The sequence below is a fragment of the Achroia grisella genome, unplaced genomic scaffold, assembly GCF_030625045.1.
Source record: "Achroia grisella isolate CSIRO2021 unplaced genomic scaffold, CSIRO_AGI_Agris_v1 utg109, whole genome shotgun sequence".
In the NCBI taxonomy this organism is placed as follows: domain Eukaryota; kingdom Metazoa; phylum Arthropoda; class Insecta; order Lepidoptera; family Pyralidae; genus Achroia; species Achroia grisella.
In genome coordinates this window covers 9,766,868-9,779,798 of record NW_026712573.1, presented here as the reverse complement: position 1 = coordinate 9,779,798, position 12,931 = coordinate 9,766,868, and the positions used below count along the sequence as shown (strand labels likewise).

The 12,931-nt window shown below is 33.2% G+C and overlaps 2 protein-coding genes across 2 annotated transcripts; one reads left to right on the top strand and one right to left on the bottom strand.

Moving 5' to 3' along the window:
• The first annotated feature begins 268 nt into the window (after positions 1 to 268).
• Positions 269 to 3,033, top strand: LOC131844141 (facilitated trehalose transporter Tret1-like). The gene is made up of 3 exons (XM_059192946.1): positions 269 to 307; positions 863 to 992; positions 1,763 to 3,033. The coding sequence occupies exons 1-3, from the start codon at positions 269 to 271 to the stop codon at positions 3,031 to 3,033; spliced, it is 1,440 nt and encodes a 479-aa protein (XP_059048929.1).
• Positions 3,034 to 4,113: 1,080 nt separating this feature from the next.
• Positions 4,114 to 12,439, bottom strand: LOC131846280 (luciferin 4-monooxygenase-like). The gene is made up of 11 exons (XM_059195546.1): positions 12,265 to 12,439; positions 11,164 to 11,371; positions 9,909 to 10,104; positions 8,402 to 8,548; positions 7,650 to 7,797; positions 7,185 to 7,319; positions 6,554 to 6,685; positions 6,082 to 6,162; positions 5,706 to 5,852; positions 4,671 to 4,836; positions 4,114 to 4,241 (listed from the first exon to the last, which is right to left on the bottom strand). The coding sequence occupies exons 1-11, from the start codon at positions 12,361 to 12,363 to the stop codon at positions 4,114 to 4,116; spliced, it is 1,587 nt and encodes a 528-aa protein (XP_059051529.1). The 5' UTR covers positions 12,364 to 12,439.
• Between the last annotated feature and the right edge of the window lie 492 nt (positions 12,440 to 12,931).

Below are 12,931 nucleotides of genomic sequence, written 5' to 3'. Positions count from 1 at the left end.
AGTAAATAAAACAAGGGCATGTCTTAGCTTAAAATATGTAGCATACCTAAGATTCTTTTAAGACCTACTGGACAACATAACTACTGAATCTAGTTAGTTTTTCAGTTTACACTTGACATTTTCTATAAAGAAAATAACATTTATCCTTTACCAACTGTGTATACAAATGCGATTCATTAGTTTTAAAATTTTTGAATGTGACATTCATTTCAGTGAGGTATTTAAGAGAGAGTGAGATTATTTAATTATGTAATAATCTTGATTAAAGATGAGTTTTATATTAGAAATAAAACCGTTCCTAAGACAGGTGTGTTGTGATTTTAATACATTTATATTTTGAATTTTAAAAATACCAGTTCGCTACGAATGTATGTTACGTTGGATTTGTATTTTTTATATTATCGAAGAATTTCTATTTGTCATAAACTTAATAACATTTGTGAATGTGATTTTTGACAGTAAGTACCTACCTATTTGTTATTTTTTTAAGACTTTTGAATGTATTTCCATTACAATATTGCATTATTTTTATGTAAGTTCGTATCACTGTTTTTTTCCTGTTGTGTAAAGAATAAATCGAAACTTTTACTAACTAATGCCCAACCCGATAAGTACCAAGTGTGATCTACTTCTTTACAAATTCTTATATTATTATACGCTAACGAACAGTGGTGGACGAAAGGATAAGTAAAGTCAGGCGGGGTATTAAATACCCATTGTTTCCAGGAAGGATTGGAAGGTTGGGGTTAACCTGGCAGGATACTTATGGAACCACTAGTTCTCATACCTAATAACCCGTCTGTACCCAAAAATTAATTACAGGAACTTTAGATATATATAATTATTATCTTCGCAATTTCAGTGTCTTGTGACAGCCGGAGTTTCCCTGTGTATGATGGAGCATGGCCTAGTGGTATCGTTTGCTAGTGTGCTGATACCACAGTTGAGAAAAGATGACATATATGTCAATGAGAATATGGAAACTTGGATTGGTGGGTATACCACGGTTGTGAGAATATGAATAAAAAGTGTCAAATAATTTTCTGGAAAGACAACTGGCTGACCACACACCTATTGACTATGGGCTGTAGTAACCGTTACATATATATGTATATAAACAGCACCACGAACATCCTCTCAACATGTACCAATAGCGATATAAAACAACTTAGTCTTGCGATGAATAAAATAATACCATCCTATGATTTGTAGCTCATGGATTTACATAATAAAGACATATTGAGTTTACAAATATTAGTACAAACAATGTAGTATAAGAATAGAAAGGTAAAATAAGATATTTATGATTTAAGAACAGAGTCAAGGCACTACTCCAGTCAGCTCCTGGCCACGTCCTATGTAACCTGCTCAAAACATAGAGAAAACCTAGGTAATTTACATTTACAAATAATGCTAATTGCCTTATAAATGTATAAAACATGTACAATAATGTCATCATATCACTTCAAATCGAAACAAAAGATTGTACGCGGCGGTGCTTCACGGCAGAAATAAGTTAATTGTGGTAGACGTATTTAATTAACAAATATAAGCAAAACCAGAATAAAAAATACTCTAAAGGTGATCATTATAGCTTCTTATAAAAATATGATTTAAGAATAAGGTGTAGATAATATAATATTCGTTCAAGAACCTCACTACATGAGAACTTCTGGATCTTTCCTTTTCTGTCTAGATATTTTTTTTAATTCTTTGGCAATTATTAGCACAAAAATAATTTAAATTTTATCTTTTGTTTCAGCATCTATACAAAGTACTTCATTATTTTTGGGAGCATTTATAACGCCCTATATGATGTCTCGATATGGACGAAGAAAGGCCAACCTGGTATGTTCTGTTTTAATGATCGTTGGCTGGATCAGCGTTATGGTAGCTCCAAGCGCCGGTATAATCCTGTTTGGAAGATTCATGCAGGGTGTTGCACTTGGTATTTCTAGCTTAACCGGGTCAGTTTTAGTAGCTGAGTACTCTTCTCCGAGGTACAGAGGAACCTTCATGACAATCATGACTCTATCTCTTATATCTGGCTGTTTGGTAATACATATTCTAGGTTCCTTATTTCCTTGGCGTAAAGCAGCCGGCATTAGTTTAGGTATAACAATCGTAGATTTGATTGTAATAGCAATCTCACCAGAATCTCCCATGTTTTTGGTCACAAGAGGTAGATACGATGAATGTAGAAAAGTCTTTCACTGGCTGCGCGGATTGAATGAAGATGAAGAATTAGAGGCCATGATTAAATCCGATATGCGAATGAAAGAGTCACATATTCGACCAAATACTAAAAAATTTATCAATGGAGTAAGAGAAATAATTCAAAATATAAAGGACCCCGAATTTTTTAAGCCATTAATTGTTCTATGGCATTTAGTCATTATAAATATTTGGTGTGGGGGTTTAATAGTGGATGTTTACGCTAATGATATATATCCTAAGCTTATGGGAAGTAATGTCGATGTCGTCAGTATTATAATTATTGCGGACTGCGTTAGGCTGGCGTCATTATTTTGCGCTATTGTTGTTCACACTAAATTTAAACGACGTCACATGCTTATACTACTTGTTAGTTTAAATGTGGTTATTTATTTCGTTATTGCCGGTTGCTCATATCTCATTGACAGAGGCTTTATTACTAACTCTATAGTAGGATTAATTCTAATTATTGTTCATATATTCATACATTCTATTGGAGCCACAGCTTTAACTAATACATTACCTGGTGAGATTTTACCTCTGAAATATAAAGGTATTCATAGTATGCTCTCTACATTCTTTGTATCACTTAATATTACAGTAGCATTTAAGACATTGCCATACTTATTTTCGCACATAGGACTGTCTGCTGCGTATTGTATTTATGGTAGTATAATTGCTTACGGAATGATAGTAGCAGCAATTATGATGCCAGAAACAAATGGAAGAACTCTGTTGTCTATTGAAGAGCATTGGAAGAAACCAGTGAAAGAGACATATCTAACAAAATCTTTATCGACTCCAAATGAGGATATATAAAACACGCTGTATACGCTAAAATTTAAATTAATTACAAGCTAATCTTGTAATGAATTTCAATAAGATTTCTAGTTTCAATTACAAATTAAAATATATTCAACTGTGATATACAAATTAAGGAATATTAAACAACATTATGTAAGCGATTCAAATAATTCGTTTCATTGCCCGAGAAATGTATGAAAGGGATGTAAAACATACATATGCTTTTCTTTAATGGATATTAATGGAATACGACGTGACGACTGCACTAACAGTACAAGATAGCGTGTTACCAGTGTAGTGTGGAATACGGATAAAATCAAGTGGGCTTTTCTAGACATTATTCCATGGATGATTTCCAAGTTTCCACGTAGAGCTCTATCTTTCTAATTGCTGCTTACTCTCTCATTCCCAATGGTTCCTCGCTGCGTACATTGCAAGGGCAGTCTTTGCTCTATTCCATTACCATCGAACAAAAAATGTCGTTGAACACCATACAATATCAATATTATGTAATTCACGAAACTATTATAGGTATATCACATTGTCATGTTACATAGTTACATGACTATCGTAACTGTTTACTATTCAAAGTACAAGGTTTACAACGAGTAACTAATTACGGTTCGAGCACCTCTAGCTGTCATTAACTAATTTATTTATCTATTTTAATTGTTAGCAGTCAACAATTAAAATGTTAGGATGTGTGCACATGAGCCCATAGTGGTTGTCTATGCCTTTTTTTAGATCACAAAAATCGTGAGTGTTAATATAGCAACAATTTATATTACTAACTTCCGATTACGGAAACATTTATAACAAACAGATTATATCTGAATGACGGTCGTAAATTCACACCTTTGCATTGTATTGGACTCGAAGTCGAGATATATTATTTTTTTTTTTTCCAAAAATTCTATTATTATTATTATTAACAATATGAGTATTGTGTTCACGAAGATGTCGAAAACTGGAAAATTTTCTGACTACTTTATTTAGAATTATCAACTAAAGCTATTAAGTGTACGTAATGACGTAACGATTGAGGGTAATATTGAGTTAATAAAATTATAATTACAATAAATGTCTTTTATTTTCTTATTCTCGGTTTGCGTTTATTGCAATTTGACGGAGTATCAAGCGCGCTACTTTTCCAATTGATGTCAACGGCAACTCGTCTACAAATACCACGCCACCTCTTAGTAATTTGCTTTCCGATAGTTTGTCTGAAATTTGCAAATGTAAGGGCATATTTTAATATTTTGTAAAAATCAGCTTTGTGGAGACTATTTGATAGACACATATAATGAAACATATTTTCAAAAATAATGGTAAATTTTAATTTATTAATAGTATGTCTCTCCTTTTTTACATAATTGTTTTTACTGTTATTTATTATTATATTATTATATTTAGAGAAATCTAAAATAATATTGGGAGGTAGGTAGGTAAAAGTTGAAAAGAAATTAATAATATAATATATAAGCGAAATTATATCATAAGGATACCTATATTATTTTAATGTTTCAGAACGTCAATGCATATGGTATACTATAGGCGTTGCATAACAACGTGATTTTGACCAACGTGACGTTGGCATTGGTCCACTAGATTGTTTGCCATAATAATTAACATAAAGACCTCAGCATACTTACTAGCGACCAAATCCTTTATCTCCTGAGCAGTGACGTCGGACCCTGGCTTACGGACCACCACCGCGACTGGAAGCTCACCGTCACGCTCGTTAGGCACGCCTGTCACACCGACGTCCAAAACACCGGAGTGGGTTCGTATCAGCTCCTCCAGTTCTAATGGGATCACCTGGCGAACATCATTGACGCGTTATTTCTATTCATTACGGATTTGACTGTACACGATTAATTACATTTTTTTAAAAGTAATTCGAGAAGAAAAGAAGCTGTCCACCTAATGGTAAGTGAGTCGTAACGTCAAAGGAACAGCACTACGGACATAATATCTACGTGCATGCTGACAAATCCTGACAGGAGTTTGAAGAATAAAAATTGTAAACATTGCGTTGTTATGTTATCTTGTAATTTCGCTGCCCAAACTCACTCTAGAATCAAAACACAGCATATAAAATAAGCCGATAAGCGACTGAAATAGGCGAGATTGAGGTGCAGAGTACCACCCATGCAGAGACAGATACAAAGTCTGCCAAAGTCAAACAATGTTAAAAAAGTTAAACAAGTCGTTGACTTGTCGAATTACACCTTGATCGTAATCTACCTTATAATTGATTGCGACTCTAAAACTCCTATTCTTTAACGTGGCTAGTGTAATATAAGAGGACAACTGTTGAATTATTTTTGAGAAGCCTGAGATACTTTACTTACTATTATCCCATGAAAAAATTTACCTCGCATTGGTACATTTCAATCTACATCCTTTTATTTTTTTTAAGGATTTTCAAATAAAAACGGTTAGTGGAAATGTGATATATTAAATGGAATATATTTTTAAATATATTTTGTGAATTTTTATTTCAATACCATTTATTAATGAAATCATGGCCGTTGTATAGATGATTAATTAATTACATGTATCAATAGGTGTCTACAAATATACACGAACACAAAGTGGCGGACGAAATCGATTGTTGCCCTAGTATATTTCATAAACAGTATTTTCAATTTCTACCTTCAACTTAGTGTAAGATGTTTGCTTACATGATAGCTTTTGTATTTTATGAGCATCTTGAGTCGCTCCACAAAGTAGTAGTTGCCGTCGAGATCTCTGTACAGAAGGTCCCCAGTTTTGTACCAGCCGTCCTCCGTGAATGCCTTGGCTGTTTCTTCTGGATTATTGTAATACTCCTAGTTACATACAGAAATTTATAAAGGTAAGTGTACAAGTTTTTATCGAGAAAGGACAGAAAAAGTAATTTTAACACACACAGACAGTCACACATACTCATGAATAGTGCGAGAATCAAACACGAGATCGCCGCAAGAAAAGCAGTTTGCTAAACTACTTAACCACCAAACCGTACCGTACTGTACCTAAAGATGTTGGGATTTTTGTTATTTCTAATATAAAACATACCGTGAAGCTCGGTCCTTTCCTCCACATTTCACCGGGAGTATTGGGATCAGTAATTTCCTTTCCAGTTTCAGGATCGACAAGCTGTAACATATAAATTTAGTTATTTAGTTGTACGTATTCCTGTATCTTAGAAATATATATATATATATATATATATACACGCCAAACTTCTATGTCAAGTATAAATTATTAATTTATTTTGAATTTATAGTCTCGATTGAATTTACAGTGAGAACTATGAGGAGGTGCCAAATGTAAAATAAATTTACTGCATTTCTATTTAATTAATTTTCTACTACATACGAGTGAGATTATGAGTCTATGATTCTTAATGCAATTAATAGAGTTCATAGATAACTATAGTTATATATATGAGATACTATAGAGATATGTATATATATATATATATATATATATTGCTCTCTTGTCTGTGGCAAAGCATAGATTTCTAGTCCAATAAGTGTTTACTTACTTTAACTTGAAATGTGGACGTCGCTTTTCCACAACTACCCAGTGGTGCATTAATAGTTGGTTGCAAGACCGGCCCTATCGATTCGGTCTGTCCATAAACTTCAACAACAACTGCATCTTTTCGCATTCGAGACTGAAATAATTAACATTTCTTACATCAAGAATAGAATGAAATAAAAAATCCTTTATTTGAATAAACTTAAATTAAGCACACTTGAATAGTCATATCATTCTTTTAATCTACCGCTCATTCGGAAAGTTGCCTCATCACAAGAAGAACGAGCAAGAAACTTACGTGTTGTTCTTTTAAATAATCATTGTAACTTGACATTTCTAATTCAAAACGTGCGAATACAAACCACCAACTAGCACTAATTTATTAGGGTCTGATATACACAATACGATTAAATCAGTCGTAGTCTCTATAAGCAGCATTCGTTGTCTCTACAAGCAGCATTAGTTCACGATTATGATGTATGAGCTAGCTATCACTACACCCAACCATATTTTAAGATCATTTCATCGATAAATACCGAAACTAATATTATAAAGAGTTTTGAATGTTGTTTCTTATTGACAAAGTAAAAAATACTCGGTCCTTAATATATGCAAACTCTACCATATATACTTACCTTCAATTCAGTTATTAGATCCTTACGAACCTTTCCACCTGTTATTAAAATACTGTCAAAGCAAGTTAAATCGCATTTCTTGTCGTTACTCAAAATGTATGTTAGAGTCGATGCGCTCGTAATTACGGTTACGGGCTGGAAATATAAACAAAATTGATCAAAACAGGTAGGTACAGTTTTTAAAGTATTGTTTTTACGATCTATGTATTTGTACCAAAGATTTACTCAAACTTCAAACAACATGAATAACAAATACCCAAATACTATTCTAACATAATGCTTTAATTCACTAATAATATGTAAAGTTATTTTATTTGTGATAAAAAGAAAAAGATATAATTATAAAAAAATCATTAGAGGAATTGGAGAAACTGTAACGCTTCTAATGCCTGCGGCGAGGTGCGGTGCTGTGAGACACACCTTAATGTTCTTAACACATTAAACATTGTAATATTTCATTCCTACCTTATGTTCGTTTATAATATCGATAAAGTTTTCTATCGATGGTGACGATGTCTGTAGCTTAATAGATTCTAACAATGGTGCATATATATTATCGGCGATACATGTTATCCATTGAATTGGTGATAATATCAACGTTTTCTTATTTCTCCTAAAAATATATATTTTTTGGAACTGTAATATTATTTAAGATAAAAGTTATAATACAATATACCTTTACGTTAAACTAATGATTTACTTGAAGATTTTTTGTTCTTAACAAATAAAGTACATAGTACATACCTATATTTCTTTAGTCTCATTACATTAATTTACTCCGTACCCTCTAATGCCACTGCCATACCTCTAACTTGAAGTCAGTATGCAAAGGACCAGAATAAAGCTGGTAATAGCAGAATTAAAAGTAATTCATCATAATCACAAGGCCGTGCATGATGACGACCTCGGTGGTCTAGCAGTTTAACTCGCCGCGTTTCGTTTGATAGTCGCGGGTTCGATTCCTCGCAAGATGAAAAGATGCTTCAAGATAAGGGAAGTTTGTTTTATGGATACTAAGCAATTCATAGAAAACTCTTATAGAAATTTTACTTTATAAATATGTGCATAATATACATAGAAAACACCCAGATTAATGCAAACAAATTATTGTTACTATATACTCACTATATGTACGTATAGCTATGAATACATACGTTTTCATCTTGCGTGAATTATCAGGACAATTACAAGACAGAGACATTATTTGCTAAACTAACCTCCTTTCTATAGATAGTTTAGTGAAAGTTTCGCGAACGGAATCCAATATCGATTTGTGGGTGATTGCTGCTACCTTGAAAGAGCCTGAAGTACCACTTGTACATAACAACCACGCGAAATTCTTCTCAGCGTCAAATGTTGCTGGCCTGAAAATAGAAAGATTAAAATTTTAGTATAGTTTTTTATACGTTACAGTCTGTAACAGACTTTAAAAAAGTCGGCTAAGAATTTATTCAGCAAGAATAAATAATTACAAAAATCAAATCAGAACTTTCCTTTTTGTAATGGTAGCATAACACACAGGGAAGTTCGTAGAAACAATCGAATCTATTTACTAATATCTCTTGGTACCGTAGTTTGGTGGTAATATAATCAATCAAAGTAGTGCATGTATATACTTAGATAGAATGTACCTAGTATTTGTGAAAGACATTCAATCAATTATTGAGAGCGTCATGGTTTATTACCCGGAATTACACACAAATGGTCATGATGTCACATCCGGCAGATTAAAAAAAAATTTTTGTATATAATTTATATCACAGACAAACTTTCCGATGATGGAAACACATCGGTGTTTTTTAATAATTAAAGCAAATATACCTAATCCAAGAGATGGATGAATTATGAAGACATGTTTTTGTTTGTTCAATCGATTATTTTACAGTCACACGCACGAAGTCGCGGATAAATAGGTACAAGTGTAAGGGCATAATCACAGTTGATTTAGTTCTCCAGTCGATTCATACCATACAACATGCTAGAAGTAAAAGAGTAATAAAATGCATGTCATCACTATGCTACTTAATATTTCGAGTACCTATTTCATATAATCACACAAAGAATAGTGACAGTAACTATTAATACAATACAATCTGATAATTTACACCTAGTATGGACTTTGGCCTGATAGTATGACATTATATAAACGAGATATTTACCGTGATAATATAATTTAAGATTTAAAACAGTGGCCCCATACTTGTCATTTAATTATGACGTACTTGCTACTTACAAGTCATCTCAGATATCATATTATTATGTAAATTTTCCAGCATATAAAATAACGAGGCTCTTTAATTAATAGACGAGTTCGGTTTAGCAAATAAATTCCAATGTCATTCTCTAAGAGACACATTTAATTTTCAATCTTACTACTACTCTTTTAATTTAAGTATAATAATTTTTCATTTATGAACCGAGTTTAAACAATTAAATCGTTAAATCGATGCTAATTTTATAATAAACTGGCTGTTACCCGTGCAACTCCGTCTGCAGCACTTATTACTCAATAAATGTGTGAAATATAATAACAACTCTATTAAAAAAATTTTATAGTTAAAATGTGCCATGTTGTGATAGATTGCATTTTCTTATCAAGTATCAATCAGACCCGTTCCATTTACAGACAGACACCCAGTTTATAATAGACTAAATTACAAACAACTTCTAAAACGATTGAGTTGTCATTTAGCCTGTACTCAATTTCTACAACAATATACTCACTTAAACTCCTCATCATTATCTTCTTTAGAGTTATAATTGTCTATGAAATTGGCCATAGAGTGATCACCGTCATCAAATGTAACCACTCTCGTGTCGAGGTTTAGTTTTCGAATCGCATTAATGTAGTCAACGTAGGACACAGTCGTGCAGAATGATATTTTCGGTTTCGTTACACTTAATACTTTTTCTATTTCATCTGAAAAAGTTATTACATAACTCTAACTTAAGGGTTTCTACATAAACGTCGATGGAGTGGTACCGCATAAAGTTATTATTAGAAATTAACCACGACGGATGGAAAAGGAGAGGACGACCACAAAAATATGGATGGATTGATTGTGAAAGATGATATGTATAAAAAGAGAGTAAGCTCACATTCATATCTGAGCTTACTCTCTTTTTATAGGGCCGATAGGGATCAGAGGAATACGATGACATACTTGTACTGTACCGAGTCCAAATAATGGGATAAAGGCAAGGCAATGAAGATGGATTCCAGGGAGGACCGCGTCGAGGTCAACCTCCACCACCTTTTACCACCGCACCGCTCGCCATCGACAGGGAATTCATCCCCACACACAGGAACCTAAGTGGTCCCGAACAGTGCGGTTTCAGAGGAGTTTCCTCCCGCGTACTTAGATTGTGGAATGAACTTCCTGCCGAGGTTTTCTCACGAAACTACAGCATGGGGTTTTTAAGGTTTCTTAAGGGTCGGCAACGCGCAAATGATACCCCCGGTGTTTCAGGCGTTCATAGGCTACGGTAACCATTTACCATCAGATGGGCCGTATGCTTGATTGCTACCATAGTAGTATTAAAAAAAAAACCTGATATGACATTGACCCTAGTAATGAGGACACTAATTCCCATTACTAACAATCCCTTCTTTCCCTACTGTTAACATATTCTCTGTTTCAGTTTTGATCTAGAGAGAGTACAACATAGAGATTTTTAAAGAAATGGATATTGAAAGTCAGCAAATCGTGCCTAACACCCTTGGTGTTTCAGGTGTCAGCTACGGTAACTTCACTATCAGATGGACCGTATGTTTGTTTACTATTCTTGTATGCCTATGTATTATTGATTATGTATTCTACTGCTGAAATCTGACAATAATTTAACTTTAAAGTTTGATGAGTGAATTTGCAGATAAGTATTTTGGTTTATAGACTGGTTACAAAACAAGGTCTCCTTTTTAAATATTAGTTATTTGCTTGAAATGAAGACGCTTGATGAAGATTTCATTCACACTTACCGTATTTAAAAGTAGGATCTACGCCAATCAGAGGCATTCCGTTCAATATTGCTGCGAAATACGGAATATGGAGGTCAATGTTATTTGGTCCACTCAATGAAATCACGTCACCTACTTGAAATCCCAGTCTTCTGAAACATCTTGCGAGAGTTATTGAACGAGATAAAACAGATGCATTTGTTTCTGTCTCGCCCGTTGCTGCATCTATCTGCAGATGATAACATGACGTTGATTATTCAACAACATTTCGTTAACATATAATTAGACTAAACTAAATAAATCGATAACAACGTCAGTTAGTTCCATCCCTGAGTACGAAATATGGAATTAATACTTAGCGAGGTAATTCAAATAGAGTACTACAATTCAATGTTCTTGAATCGAAATTCAATTTTGTGTGTAGTAGACCGTCGGCTGGTATCTAAGTGGCAACCGGTCACTTTTCTGTGAGACCTTTTTCACTTTCCTTCGTGTAAAGACGTAGAGAAAGTAGTAATTCCTAGTATATTTATTTTTACTCACGGACTATAAATATGTGTTACGCTATGGGTCAATGACACATTATATATAAAGTTTATGGATGGGACCGTCTGGAGTGTCCCATCTTGTCTATCTAACTATATATCTGTAATTTCGCAATTCAAATAATAAATTAGGTATCTATATTAATATAATATACTTTATATAATATTTACATAAACTATAGCCTATGTCCGCCTTCATAACACAAGGTGTGTTGTCTTCACGTCATTATTCATTATTCATTAGTCAAAAAAGTAACAAACAGGCGGACAGAAAGAAATCGTACCTATGTATGGATTATGTTTTATATAGTAAGTAGCTCATTCAAAATCTTGTTTCACTAACGAAATTAACTTCAGTCTTTATAAAATAGGTATGAGATTAAAACATAAAAATAAATGTTGTGAAATTGCGAGCCACGATATTTTAGAGAAAAATAGAACGGATTTCGGAAACATGTCTCACTAAATATACCGCATAGGTGGTAATCGCTGTTTCTATAAAAACAATACGTACCATAATCGCTGTAAGTATAAGAACAATATATTAAAAATTTCTGATTCTTTTTTCTTGTCTTACCAAGCACACAGCATCTGGTCGTTTCTTCATAGCATACAAAAACAGATCGCCGAGGCGACAGTTTTTTTCTGATATTTTGTCCCAGATTTCACTGCACATTTTGTAGAACTTATTTCAACGAAAATCACAGTATTAACACCACAAACAATATTCAACACCTTAAATATACTGTTTAAAATATTTATCTCACGTGAATGAATCACGTAATTTGCGTAAACGTTAACGATAAATTAATTATCTAACAAGTAGCGTGAACGTCGTCTAGTAGAACTCTATTGCATATGAACAGCGGACGTTTATAACCGGTAGTAGGCACTTGTTCTGTATTAGTAAACAGAAGTACTGCCGGGTACCACAAATAGGATAATTGTTTGTGATACAAATTACTATAACGTACGGCTGAATTTTCAGTATTCGTTTCAGTACTTACTCAATCAATAATAATCAACACTGTGATACTTAAAATTATTATTTATATTATATTATTTAATGAGAATATTTTTTTTATTAACATGACTTGAAGAGAAAATAATCACTCTACAGTACATTTTCCTGTACAATATTTTTGCTACGTCATAGTTACGAATCAAAGAACCGACGATATTTTTTATTTATGCGATTGTTCAACTTCCTGAACTCAGGGTTCGTTAGTTTTTAAGTATTTATA